The sequence below is a fragment of the Asterias rubens genome, chromosome 2 (assembly GCF_902459465.1).
Source record: "Asterias rubens chromosome 2, eAstRub1.3, whole genome shotgun sequence".
In the NCBI taxonomy this organism is placed as follows: domain Eukaryota; kingdom Metazoa; phylum Echinodermata; class Asteroidea; order Forcipulatida; family Asteriidae; genus Asterias; species Asterias rubens.
Genome location: NC_047063.1, coordinates 5,691,923 through 5,707,405, shown reverse-complemented (window position 1 = coordinate 5,707,405; position 15,483 = coordinate 5,691,923). Strand labels below are relative to the sequence as shown.

General features: G+C 37.4%; 1 protein-coding gene across 1 annotated transcript in view; it reads left to right on the top strand.

Annotated features, from left to right (window-relative positions):
• LOC117307190 (protein RFT1 homolog) overlaps positions 1-7,680 on the top strand; it is a 43,886-nt gene extending 36,206 nt beyond the window's left edge. The window contains exon 14 of the mRNA XM_033791866.1: positions 6,580-7,680. Within this exon, the coding sequence (XP_033647757.1) occupies positions 6,580-6,750 (171 nt within the window). The 3' untranslated portion in view covers positions 6,751-7,680. The remainder of the gene's footprint in view (positions 1-6,579) is intronic.
• The last annotated feature ends 7,803 nt before the right edge of the window (positions 7,681-15,483 follow it).

Genomic DNA, 15,483 nt, shown 5'->3' with positions numbered 1-15,483 from the left:
CTTCTGTCTGATCTTCTGGCAGTGGGCATCCTAGTGGAGATCGTGTGAGATAGCTACTCCAAGGTAATCATGCTGACTCACCCTTTCAAGTGCTTCACCAAAGATGATGTACTGGTGTTGTGAGGGTTTTCTCTTCCTGGTTATTGACAGAATGGCACATTTCTTTATGTTGAAGTGCATTAACCAGGTGGATGACCAGTCAGCAAGTGCCTCAAGGTCTTTCTGGAGAATTGCATGATCTTCTGGTTGCTCAATCTCACGGCAGAGGATACTGTCCTCAGCAAATAATCTCATCTTTGACTGGACCTGGTCTTGGGTGTCGTTAATATATAGTAGAAACAAAGCCGGACCTAGGACTGAGCCTTGGGGTACTCCAGATGAAACCATCGCCCATGATGAGTGGGTTCCATTTAAAGATACAGCCTGAATCTGGTTGTTTAGAAACGAACGAATCCAATCTAGTATAGAGCCTCCGATACCATAGTGATCAAGCTTGACAGACAATCGTAGATGTGGAACTTAGTCAAAAGCCTTGCTGAAATCAAGTAGTATGACATCGGTCTGGCCACGATTTTGTGGTGTGGAAGCCCAGTCATGAGTGGATGTGATAAGTTGCGTAACAGTGGATAGCCGTGCCGAGAGTCGATGAGGATGTTGTTCATGTTTATGTATTTTGGGATGTGGCTGAGAATTATATGTTCCATAATCTTGCTGCAGATACAAGTAAGAGAAATTGGATGATAGTTGCATGATTGTGATTTAGGTCCCTTCTTGTAGATACCAGTTACAAGTGTTTGTTTCCATTGGGAGGGGCTAATGCTAAGGTTGTAAGATTGTTGAAACAAAAAAGTTAAAGAAGGTGCAAGTTCTTGTGCAACAGTTTTCAACAGCCTGGGTGGTAGCTCATCTGGCCCGCATGCTTTGGTCGGATTTAGAGATGCAAACTGTTTTTCGACACCTGATACACCGATGCAAAGGTTTGATATTCTATCCCCTATAATATATGTGCCATTCACGTGAGCTAGAGGTTTGGTAATTGTCAAAGACCGTTGTTCTCACTAGATGTATCCCATCATATGCATAAAATAACAAGCCTTTAAAGGCAGTGGACACTATTGGTAATTACTCAAAATAATTATTAGCATACAACCTTTCTTGGTGACGAGTAATGGGGAGAGGTTGATGGTATAAAACACTGTGAGAAACGGCTCCCTCTGAAGTGCCATAGTTTTCGAGAAAGAAGTAATTTTCCACAAATTTGATTTCGAGACCTCAGATTTAGAACTTGAGATCTTGAAATCAACCATCTAAACGCACACAAATTCGTGTGACTTGGGTGTTTTTTTCTTTCATTATTATCTCACAAGTTCGATGACCGATTGAGCTCAAATTTTCACAGGTTTGTTATTTTATGCATATGTAAAATTTGGGCTCAATTGGTCATCGAAGTTGCGAGAAAATGATGAAAGAAAAAACACCATTGTTGGACAAGTTTGTGTGCTTTCAGACAGAAATACAAGACTTCTACATGTAGCTAAAAGTTTTTGATTATTTTATTAAGAAATTACCTCTTTCTCAAAAACTACAATACTTCAGAGGGAGTCGTTTCCCACAATGTTTTATACTATCAACAGCTCTCCCCAATGCTCGTTACCAAGTCAGTTTTTAAGTTAATATTTGTTTTGAGTAATTACCAAACATGTACCTTCCCTTTAAGTCATGGCCATATCACACCATAACTGGTTAATACGTTTTTACAAGCTAAACTGAGACAATTTATTTTTTGTGGCGTTGTTTTACTCATTTCTCAAAAACTACAGCACCTCAGTAAGTAATAATTTAAGGGAAGCTTTCTTCTATTATTATCTTCAAACTGTGTAAGTTTATTGTATATCTGTGGCAATTGTGTTTGGTGCTAGAAAAAAAATACATACACCCTTTAATATGTGTAGGTTCATTTCTGTCTTTCGATGATATTCAGTCATTTAGGCCTTGAAGTCTTTAAACTGTTGGCCAAAATTCTTCCTTTGAATGTAATGACCCATTAGTTGTTGAAATCCATTGACGCTGTGTTTCAAATTTTTGCTCTAAAAGAATTGTGAATTACTACAACCATCTCCATACAAAAATTTACTTAGCACTTTTTCTCAGAATTATGTCATCGACTTGCATTAAAAAAAATATTGCGCTTAAAGGGTATGAAATACAATAGCAATTTACACCAATTTTACATGAGGTTAGAGACGTAATTTTTTCCACATTCATAAAGACAGAGGCCTCTATCTATTGGAACTGACAGTTCCCTTCCTCTTTATGCAGGCATCAATTTGAAGCCTAAACCCACCCACAGAGGTCGCAAAAAGGAGGCAGCTTCGACGCAGTGAGGTCAATAATTTGCTCTTGAAGTGAAGCTGTAACATTCTACATGTATTTAAACAATTAAATAAAGCATTACTCATGAAGTTGATGAAAGATTGAAGCATTGACAAGCCGGATTTATCTTTGGTGATGTGACGTGACATCGAATCCACTACATCAGTTGCATCATGTCAAAGCCTTGGCGTTTCAAATATTGGCGCAGTCTTTGAAGACGGCCTTTTTTTAAATTCCTGCAAGTCAATTTAAAAGGTTTGCTGGCGCACTATTTTTGAACCAAAGTTTGTAAAAACAAATAAATTTCCGCTGCTAGGACTGGAACTACACGATTTGCAAAAATAATAATAATAATAATAACAATAATATTGAAGTCTTTTACAGCGCACGTAGCTACCAACAAGGTTCTGAGACCCAATTATGTAGCACTGTATAAGGGTTTACAAGGTGCTATGGCGCATACAGCAGCCACAGCCAGGAACACCGGGGCGAACCCCTTCTCTTTTAGATAAGTGCTCTGGGTTCTTTTACATGCGTTACACAACACATGGGACCAATGGCCTTATGTCCAATGGTAAAGTGTCTTGCTTAAGGACACAAGTGTCACGACTAGGGTATTCAAACCCACACTCTGCTGATCAGAAACACCAGAGTTTGAATTCAGTGCTCTGAAAGGCACTGGACACTAGGTTATTACTCAAAATAGTGTTGAGCATAAAACTTTGGTAACAAGTAATAGGGAGCTGTTGATAGTATAAAACATTGTGAGAAACGGCTCCATCTGAAGTAACGTAGTTTTCGAGAAAGAAGTAATTTTCCACAAATTTGATTCAGAGACCTCAGAATTAGATTTTGAAGTCTCGAAATCAAGCACTTGCGATGCGCCAATTTTGTATTTCACTAAAGTCATCGCAGTTTATATAATAAGGAAAATAAAGTTTTTGTAGAAGGCTAAAAGCAGTGACCTTTGACATAACCTGCCAGAAAATCGTCGGCCATCGAGATTAAAACCGAAATGCACAACCAAAAAACTAGGGCTACATTCATTTTAGGCAAAAAGATCTCCTTTTTGACCAGTTTTAAGCTCTCTCTCGTAAGCACTCGCATCGCTGAATGTTGTCATCAGCCATCTGAGTTTCACAGTGTGAGTAAGAAAACACGGAGAGTATAATGTAATGCCATTTGACTGTCTTTAGTTTACGGACAAACTACGTCAAGGCACACCGCTAATGGTTAGCACAAAATGCCTCACTCTGTCATAACTTTGAAGCCACTACAAGGCAAGATTGTCTTTGCTTATATTTGTTTTGCGATGGGTAGATTTGTCACAAAGTTGTAGTGAAATCATTATCCAAAATCCATCGGTAAGTTGTGATGGGTTTTGTATTTAGCGATCGGTTTCAGCTTTTGCAATGATCAAAGCGTGTTGGCGGAATCGGCCCGAAGCTTTAAATTGATGCCTGCATTAGTACGTAAAGCTAACTAACCCTCAAATCAACAAAAAGGTCTCACAAGTTAGTTACTTAAACCAAACTAAACCCACTACCAATGAACAGGCACAAAAAACATCTTACATTGACCATGTTCTAAATCAATGAGTGCAGAGCCTAACAAGAATCTGTGATTCTACAAAATAACTATTTTGACCATGCAAACACTTGCAGTCATAAAAAGGTCATAAAATATTGTATGGCTTGATTGTTGGTTTTAATAGAGCATAGGAATTTGTTTTAATCACAATACTATGATACGTGAAGATACACATTTTTAATCACAGCCCTTTGTGAAACTTGAACAATACTAGCAATTCTTTTTAAATTTCTTTGGAGCCAAAGACATGTAAAAAACATTTGCTCAACATTGTCTATCTAGCTTGTGATAAAGTTACATTTTATGAAGCTGAAGAGGTCCTTATCATGCAATCTATCACAAATTTGCAAAGTTCTTTACCTATATCTTATTGTCATCAACAAAATTAATATAAAAATAATGTGGTGTAAACAAAAGTAGACCCCACCTGCCCTCATTTTTCAAGTCCTGAGGTCGACTTTTGTTGATAAAGAGAAGTGAGGTAAACAAGGAGTTATCAGTTGGCCAGACATGAGACAATCATGTATCCTGATGCTTACAAATCTAACCTTTGTACAGTAATTGATCAATCAGCTTTTTTGCCTGACTGCACAGAATGGCAGTAATAAATTGTGATTGGCAGAAAGCATTGCTAGCCAACTAATCAACCACTTACAAATTGACTGTACCATTGTTGTCTATAAATTGGCATGGCACTGCTGCAGGGTCATATTGCTAGCTCCTACCTTTTTTAATTCTTAAGTTGGATACAATAAAAGTTGTGCGTCTTTACAACTAACAATAATCATGTGTTAACAGTGTGTGTACAGCTGCTTGTGTATGGATACCAGGTCTGAATTTCATGGTTCTGCTTACTTTGAGCAAGTTGTTGCCACTTACCTATATAAGCATATTTAACACGTCAGCAAGGAGTTTATACTTGAATCAGGCTTGCATAGTCAATGACTACTAGTCTTCATTTGCAAAGCTACATGTACAACAGACATTTCTGATGAACAGATTAACACACTTTGAGTCTATATAACCCAGTTACAAACATCCTTTAAACATTCAATACCGGTAGTGTTTTAATAGAAAGGTAATAATCAGATCACAAATTAAATGAAAAACTTTGTTTTATGCTTATTTAAAAATTCTTGAAAAGTTGCCAGATGACATGTTAAAAATGAATAAATCCACTAACAAAATTAAATAAACAAGTAAAAGGCATAATTCATGTATATGTGACACCAGGATGTTAATAGGAGTCAACAATAAATGACGAAAATAGCTTGCTGTTATTTACAATGTATTTATTGATCTTGATCTGGAAAATAGAGAGGTGAAACCAAAGACTGTTTAAAGGGTTGTCCCTCTCGTGAAAATAATTTGCAAAGTGAGTATGAATGTGGACATGAAGGCTATGAAGCTTATAAGGGCGTTAGTGTGAACAGGTTAAGTTGGATATTAAACGCTTCTAAAATGAACTTAAATGGCATAAAAAGTAAGGTAAGTAATATGTTTACAAATGGAAGAAAATAGTACATTTAAAGGAAACAATAAGTAAACTTTGTGGGTTATTTCAATAACCGTCACATAAACAAAGTAAATTTTCTCATTAAAGGCACTGGACACTATTGTCATACATGTACTCAATATAATTGTGAAGATGAAAACTTACTTGGTAATTAGCAATAGAGAGTTGTTGATGGTATAAAACATTGTGAGAAATGGCTCCCTCTGAGGTAACGTAGCTATCAAGGAAGCAGTAATTTTTCACTGACTTCGAGACCTCAGAATTAGATTTTAAGTCCCAAAACCAAGCATCTGAAAGCCCACAATCTGGCAACTTCGATGACTAATTGAGTTCAAATTTTTACAGGTTTGTTATTTTATGCATATGTTGAGATAAACCAAGAGAGAAGTCTGTCTTTGACAATTACAAAAGGTGTCCAGTGTCTTTAAATCATGATTCATAAATACCTCAGACAGTTTCGCTATTCCTATTGGTGGAGAGCACGTCACGTGGGTGTGTATAAACCTTTGTTTATGACCGGTAAAAAGTGTTAATTCATGGGCGTGACACACGACCTTGCACCTGTTCTTATAAGACAGTTTCTTCATTCCTATTGGTCGAGAGCAACGGCTGTAACAGTTGTGCCACATCACGCGATACGCGCGACGCACACAGCATTCCCTTATAGGGAGTTGTTTACCCGAGGGCGGCGGAGGGCTTTACCATTTCATAGCTGGAGGGGTGTTGTGTTGAAGGAAATTATTTAACAATTATAATTTTTGCATTTTATTGCTTTTGGACCAAAAAGTGATGATGTTTTTGACCGAAAAGGTATTTATGAATGGGAATCAAAGTGTGTTGAATCGGTTTTCAACTAGTGGTTTAAACCCGCCGAGGCCTGGTTCTTGATAATTTACCTCGACTTCGTCTCGGTAAAATTATCAAGAACCCGGCCACGTTGGGATTAAACCAATAGTTGAAAACCTCTTCACCACACGTTGATTCCCTTATTATTTGTGGACAGTCAACTCCCACTAATCAAATTTTGGTACAATAGTTGTAAACAAAAAGTTGGTTTAAGTTAATTTTGATGTTTATTTTGTTATTTTGTATATTTTCAGATGTATCTATGTTGTGATGAAGGTCTGTCATATCGGCTTGCTCATATAGCCATAGGGGCTATGTGTATTGTAGTAGTATTTGTGAGTATACTACAAAGTGAAAAAGAGTTAGTAAATTTCGTTATAACTCAATATAGGTCTAGAAGAGGCAGTGGACACGGTGAGAAATAAGGTTTAGGTGACCAAATCACCACAAGAGCATTACATTATGTGGTGAAATATCTGTCAATTCTGTTCACTGTAGTTTGTTCATGGGAGACAGCATTCATGTTTTTGAGTTGCTCAGAGGTTGTATTGACACGGATGTGTTTGGTCAGGTCATATGCGGCTGTTTAATTAATACCCTAATTCGAAAAATGTCACACTTTCTGTTGATTTAGATGACATGAAATTCATTTGAAGTTTTGATCAGGTACACTACAGTGGAAGCTTTTTGCCTGTGTCAGATCATGGAGCAATAAAATTGCTCCATGGTCAGATAAACCCAGTTGTTTATTCATTGTTTATGGCAAGATTACAAATACACGTATTGAACAAATCAAAATACATCTTGGCAAAGCGGTTCAAATTTCATGAATAAACAAAAACAAGACAATGGGATCAATTCATCCATCCTGATTTTAAATTTCTTTTAATTATATAATTGTCACTTTTCACAGGTATTTATCAATTGTTTATTGCACTGGTATAAGGTTTTTTTCTTGACCAACTTTATTTGTGTGTTTGGTTCAACTCCCTTTGTCTGCCCAATAGGCTGACAGGGTAGTGTCATTGCCTCCAGACGTTGTCCAACTTTTCTGACCTGTAATTTAAGTTAGAAGTTGGACTTGTTACTTTGTATGGTGTTACCCTTTGGGAAAGGAAACTTGAGATTGTATTGGTGTCAAAAGTCAAGGTCACAGTGGTGAGTTTAGGTTAATGGTTTTTCGGGCCTTGACTCCAGTTAGAAGTGACATTTGGACTTGAAACTTGGGTGAGGGTTTCTGTTTTGGAAAACGGGAGCAATTATTTGGGTCACAGTGGTTAGTTTAAAGACAATGGACAATATTGGTAATTGTCAAAGACCAGTCTTCTCACTTGGTGCATCTCAACATATGCATGAAAAACAAACCTGTGAAAATTTGAGTTTTATTGGTCTTCGAAGTTGCGAGATAATAATGAAAGAAAAAACACCATTGTCAAACGAAGTTGTGTGCTTTCCGATGCTTGATTTTGAGACCTCAATTTTGTAAATCTGAGGTCTCGAAATCAAATTCATGGTAAATTACTTCTTTCTCGAAAACTAAGTTATTCAGAGTGAACCGTTTCTCACAATGTTGTATACTATCAACAGCTCCCCATTACTCATTACCAATAGTGGCCACTGCCTTTAAGGTCAAGAGATCAAATGTCAAGGTTGCGAAACTTGGTTGTATAGTTGGTATTGGTATAGTGTATTAATCTATGCAGGGCTTCAACAGCATTGCTGTTACTTTTGTTTTGCCCCCCCCCCCCCCAGTTTTTCAATTTTGGGTTGAAAGCGTAACTAATGGTGTACATGTACCTCAACTTTAATTTAAAAAGGCTAATTTGTATACAGTTTTGGCACTAATTTTTGTTTATACATTTATTATTTTTCTATGTACCATAATGTACTTCATAACATTTATTTCAGTTAACAAAACTGTTTTGGGAACTTTTGTCAATAAAGTTGTTTTTTATAAAAATGTCATCTCTGTCCAAGTTTTTCACTGTATTAATGTGAATTAGCGTTAAAATCGATAACCAAAATATGTGGATATGACAACAAATGGACAATAGTGACAGCAACTCAGACATGGAAAACAATGACAGCAACTCAAACACTGATAACAATGACAGCAACTCAAACACTGATAACAATGACAGCAACTCAAACACGGACAACAATGACAGCAACTCAGACATGGAAAACAATGACAACAACTCAAACATGGACAACAATGACAGCAACTCAGACATGGAAAACAATGACAACAACTCAAACATGGACAACAATGACAACAACTCAAACATGGAAAACAATGACAGCAACTCAAACACGGACAATAATGACAGCAACTCAAACACGGATAACAATGACAGCAACTCAGACATGGAAAACAATGACAACAACTCAAACACGGACAACAATGACAGCAACTCAAACACGGATAACAATGACAGCAACTCAGACATGGAAAACAATGACAACAACTCAAACATGGACAACAATGACAGCAACTCAAACATGGACAACAATAACAGCAACTCAGACACGGACAACAATGACAGCAACTCAATTATAGACAACAATGACAACAACTCAAACATGGACAACAATGACAACAGCTCAAACATGGACAAAAATTGCAGCAACTCAGACATGGAAAACAATGACAGCAACTCAAACACGGACAACAATGACAGCAACTCAATTATAGACAACAATGACAACAACTCAAACATGGGCAACAATGACAGCAGCTCAAACATGGACATAAATGGCAGCAACTCAGACATGGACAACAATGACGGCAACTCAGACATGGAAAACAATGACAGCAACTTAAAATGGACAACAATGACAGCTCAAACATGGACAACAATGACAGCAACCCAGACATGAAAAACACTGAGAATCAACAATGACAGCAGCTCAAACATGGACAAAAATGGCAGCAACTCAGACATGGACAACAATGACAGCAACTCAGACATGGAAAACAATGACAGCAACTCAAACATGGACAACAATGACAGCTCAAACATGGACAACAATGACAGCAACTCAAACATGGACAACAACAGACACAGATAGGCATCATTCGTTAATAAAAAACCACAACAAACAACATTGGTCCTAGGATTGAGCCCTGCGGAATACCACAGGTGACTGGTAACCAGTCTGAAAGAGCACCATTTAGGACCACTCTCGCAATCTGCCCTCCAGGTAATTATGGCACCAGGCAAGGAGTGTGCCACCGATACCAGCACACCCGAGCTTCTCAATAAGCTTAGAATGATTGACGGAGTCAAAGCTTTTGAGAAGTCCAGGTATACTCCATAAGTGTTGCACCCCTGTCACAAGATTGTGGGTAAATTCAACTAAAGTGTGATGTAAGAAAGATTAGGCATAAATCCATGTTGGCTGTCAGATAAGCGGTTGCAGAAATGGTAATAGTTGCTTATGAATACACCGTTCCAGGACTTTAGAGACCAGGCTAAGCAAGGATATGGGACGGTAGTTTCGTAGCACAGCTGTTGTCCCCTTTTTTGAAAACTGAAGTGACGTTTGCAAGTTTCCAGTCAGCAGAGGGAACCTTGCCATGCATGAGAGAGGCATTGAAAATTGCAGTGAGTGAAGGTGGAATCTCGTGATGCGCACACTCACGTAACAATTTGCCAGGAATACTGTCCGGGCCACTTGCCTCTTGCCTGGATCCACTGTGTCATGACTTAACTTCTAAAACATCTGTGGAAACAAAATTCAAAGAGCATATAGGTTATTTAAATTGTCCTGAGAATTTTGGGTAGAGTTAAGCTTATATATGTATTAAGTAGCTTTTTCTCCAAACACACTGAAAATATTTGTTTTAAAAAGATGGGCATGTTGAGCCGGAACACTGGTTGTATTAATGTTATAACTGAATGAGTGTGGAGTTTTACCTGGTTTTGTAATCTTGTGAAAAGACAAAAAGCGCGTGGGATTGTTTTTAAAAGATCTACAAGAAAACTAGCACGCTTCTGTTTGATGAGAGTTTTAGATTGTTTGCGCAGAGAACAAAATTTGTTACAGGTTCTTAAATTTGACCCAAGCTCTCTCCTTCTTTTAAACAAGAAGGATGACCTCAGAATTTATCCAAGGAGCAGAACTACGAATTTTGCAATGAACTCTAGGAACAAATTTGTCAACAATATTAATACAACTGGCGTTCCAATTTTCCCATAATAAATCAATGTCATTGTCATCCATGTTCCAGGATTAAGCACTCGGTCCAGCCCAGTCTGCACGTTTAAAGTTTTATAATGGTACGCTTAGCTTGTTTCACCACGAGATGGGTAAAGTCAAATTAATTGTCAAGGACTAGTCTTCTTAGTATCTCGATATATGCATAAATTAACAAACATGTCACAATTTGAGCTCAACTGGTCGTCGAAGTAGCGAGATACTAATGGAAGAAAAAACGCCCTTGTCACACGAAGTCGTGTGCTTTCTGATGCTTGATTTCGAGACCTAAAAATCTAATTCTGAGGTCTCGAAATCAAATTCGTGGACAATTACTTCTTTCTCGAAAAGTACGTTACTTCAGAGGGAGCCAGCCGATTCTCACAATGTTTTACACTATCAACAGCTCTCCATTACTCGTAACCAAGTAAGGTTTTAGATGCTAATAATTATTTTGAGTAATTAACAATAGTGCCCACTGCCTTAAACGTGAGACTTGCAAAGTCGAAATTGTTGGCCTTAAAAATGTCAACTTTCCAGGGGTCTCAGAATATTTGTCTTTCGGTTGTGATTAGGGCCAATATTGTCTTTTTATTTTTGGTGAGAAAAACTTGGGTAATTGTAACAGTACTGCATCAAAAATATACTTTTCCCCATAACAGGGAAAATGCATTTTGATTTTTTTTTTAAAGGAACACGTTGCCTTGGATCGGACGAGTTGGTCTTTGAAAAGCGTTTGTAACCGTTTGTTATAAAATGCATATGGGTAGAAAGATGTTTTAAAAGTAGAATACAATGATCCACACACATTTGCCTTAAAATTGCGTGCTTTTCCTTTTACTTTGCGAACTAACACGGTCGGCCATTTAAGGGACTTAACGCGGTCGGCCATTTATGGGAGTCAAACATTTGACTCCCATAAATAGCCAACCGTGTTTGTCGACGAGGTAAAAGGAAAACCATGCAATTTCGAGTGATACTTGTGTGGATCATTATATTATCATTTTAAAATATCTTTCTAATCATATGCATTTTATAACAAACGGTTACAAACGCTTTTCAAAGACCAACTCGACCGATTCAAGGCAACGTGTTCCTTTAATATTGAATGTACAACATTACAAAATTCGGCAGCTTTTCCAAGAACATTAGCACAAGAGTTTAAGAAGCGCCCGTTAATCTTAATCACGTTCACATTATATGTTTTCTTTAATTAGGATGAGAAGCTTCATGACATCATCAGCAACTTGGCAACATTTAAAGTTTTGTTGATCGTTAATGAGACCGTTTTCCATTCAAAACGGTATCAACCGTTGAAATAGTTTCAAACTTGGTTTTCATTGGGCTAAATTGGTATTAGATGTTGGCTCAGTCACAAATTCGCAACGAAAAGTTCGCATCACTACACTTGTTGGGCCACCCCTGCGAAACATTCAATGCGTGGCAGGGGCCTTATTCATGAAGCCCTCGTAAATTGGTCACTTACGTGGCTCTAAGTAAGACTTTAGTAAGGCTTTAGTAAGCTCTCCAACGTAAAAGAAGAAGCTGCGCCCCCAGTAGCATACACTACGAGTAGGATCATGATACCCTTTCACAAATAAAATACATGCAGTTTGTTATAGATCCTTGTCATTTGGTTGATGGAATACTCATCATGCCACCCTTTATTTTTATCATGTTTAATGTGGAACGGCTACAATTTAATATAGGAGTCATAAACCAAATGCTGCATGCCTTCACTGTCACATAAATCACCAAGGTGAAACCTGGACTATTCGTTTCACATACAAATTAAATAGTTTTAGACAGGAATCTACGTGATTCAGTGGATAATTTACATTTCTGTTCCATGTGCCGATTAAAAAGAAATAAGGTCCACAATGGACCCTTTGTCTGTCTCAATTACAGCTTTCCACAGTATTTAATTCAATCTTACACCGGACAACAATGCAGTTTGAACTTGGGATATCACTTTCCATGCAAACACGATGTAATGTACCTATACAAGCTGTTTATTGCTTCAGTCTAAGTAAATGCGAAACACAATCTGCACGACAAGTAGTTTGCATAATAATCACAGGCCACCGTTAACAGCATTCCCTTGTTCCATGTAGGTATATAGTTTGGGTAACTTAAGACTGAAAATCGTGTTTTAAGGTAGAGGCAGTGGCTTCTATTAACTTTCTTCAATAATAATAGAACACTGAGTTGATTTTTGATTGTTGGTTGTTTTTGTGAGGGCCTAATAGGCCCTACACATTCTCTTCTACAATAGCTTACCACAACCCATTATATCGCAATATATAGCGTCCTCTCTGACTCTCCACAGACTGGGGGTTTATGAACATTGCGCCCAAGCATGCATGGTCCTAAACAGTCATGTAACATTTCAATGAAATACTTTTCAAATTGGACACCGAGGATGGGGTGGGGGAATTATTTCTGAAGTCAAATTGCTTTACAATGTTACCGTTCACTATGGAAAAGTGCTTGCGAAACTCAACTCATTCGAAAAACTTATTCAAAGTGATGGATCGAGGCAAATAATGCTAACCCTTTGACATTGAACGTTGAGTATCTGTGATCTATCAAGCACAAAGGCCTGTTGCCGGGAGTGGTTTCAATTATTTTGATATGCGTATTTATATAAAAATTAAACAAACTCATATTCTATTAGTAAACTGTTGTTGACTGTTGACACAGTGACTGGTGGCATAAAAGTGTCACTCGACACACCACGTTACCATCGCGACGTATGGGATACGGGCGCCGCTAGTTGGTCAAAATCCAAGACTGCTTGTATTTATACTTTATTATTAACACAACCCGCAGTTGGCCGGGATCGTGTGTTTTTTTTGACTAGCCAATAATTTTGCCGAGATATTCGAAACAGCGTGTTTTATGTGTTGTCGGACCTACCCTACATAATGCAAAGAAGAATGTTTTAACTTCGAATTGCTGAGCAGATTGGGAATTTTTGGAGTGTTAATATCAAGCTATAACCTCAAGCGTATCGGTAATAATTAAACAGGAGAAAGACTGTAAGGTAAGATTTTAAACTCATGTTTGCCTAAATACCTCCTACATCCATGGTATGGAAATCTAGATGACATCTGTGGAACTTGGCCGCATTAATACCAGCTTCTTCTCACAAATTCTAGAGCTGACAAAAATGGCACGAATGTGGAACTACCACGTTACCTTCATTTTGTGTTTTACAAATTTCGGTTAGAAGGTACACGTTTGGTAATTGTCAAAGACCAGTCTTCTCACTTGGTGTATCCCAACATAAGCATAAAATAACAAGCCTGTGAAAATTTGAGCTAAATTGGTCATCGAAGTTGCGAGAAAATGATGAGAGAAAAAAACACCCTTGTTGGACGAATATGTGTGCTTTCAGATAGGAATAAAAGACTTCTAGCTAGAAGTCTTTTATTATTTAAGTGGCAAATTATCTATTTCTCAAAATCTATGCTACTTCAGAGGGAGCCGTTTCTCACAATGTTTTATACTATCAACAGCTCTGCAATGCTCGTTACCAAGTCAGTTTTTAAGTTAATATTTGTTTTTGAGTATTTACCAAACGTGTACCTTCCCTTTAATAAGCTAAGCTGAACTTTTATACAGGCCTACTTTTAATAATAGCATCTTTAATATTGTTGTCCAAAAGCGCAGACATATACACATTTCATTCGTACCAGGTTTACATATTATAAAACAACTTAGCACACAATCCTGAGTGTGGGTGGATATACACAAGGAGGTTTGTAAATGTTGGAGGCGCAGATAATGTGTAAGACAAATCAACTAATCGACAAGTTAATGTTGGTGTTTTTATTAATGTAATTTGTGCATTTTACAGACACTGCGTGAAAAAATAACGTTTGTTTCATGTAACTTTATTTGCTGCGATGTTCATGTACACTCAATATAAAGATGTTAATCAACCATTGGATTTAGAGATCAAACTATTTAATGAATCCAATTACCAAAACCCAGGAAGATTGAGCATTTTCCCGCTACTCACTTCAACAATCATTTTAATAAACCATGCTGCAAGTTTAACCCCAATGACATTCAATCAGTGCCTTAACCAAATGAAGGTTAATTCTCAAAACACTGACATGAAGTAGCAGCCTACAACAAAATCACATTGCCCGGACTATAGCAGGTAAACTCGGTTATTTGTCATGTCGGAAGACACTCAAGTCATCCTATGCTGCAAAACGAAATGTGAAATGTCTGTATTTCTGTATTAATGAGAAGCCGAACGTGTGGAGTTATTGTACGGATAGTGACGTAAACACTACACTTTGCCAACAGCAATTATTATTTTTGGTCCGATGACTGGCTTCGCCAAAACGCAAAACTCTTCACATTTTGTATGGATGCCATCTGTCAACAGTATTCAGTTAATTTACAAAGGGAGGTTATAATAGTCTGTAAAGATAATGGTAAATGAATGTAAGTTTCGTCTCAATTTTAATTTCTGAAAATAAGTTCAGATTCGCTTATCAATTAGTATTTCGCTTGTTTAACCCATGAACAATTCCATCTAACTTCCGTCATATTACTTGGGTCCATTCAATTGCCATCCAAAAGGTATATAGGGCCTACCGTCCCAAGTTGTCAGATGTTTCTTCCGGTATGGAATACCCACTGCAAAACGTGACGACCTTTTGGGTATCACTGGAAACTACTCTTTGAATTCCATCAACCAAGAAATTCAGATGAAATAATGACTCATTGGTTATGATATTTGTTGAACATTTTCAGGAGCATGCTTGATATGTTTTCCCTTTCATGTTATTGTTAAAGATTGAAAGCTTCTCATATCGGTCAATCAATAATCATTTATTTTGCAAGTAAATGTTTCCTAATTGCATCGTGTGGATGCTCTCAGAAGTGTTGGATTATCCGGTAAGCATTTGTGTATATTATTGGCAGCGATGACACTC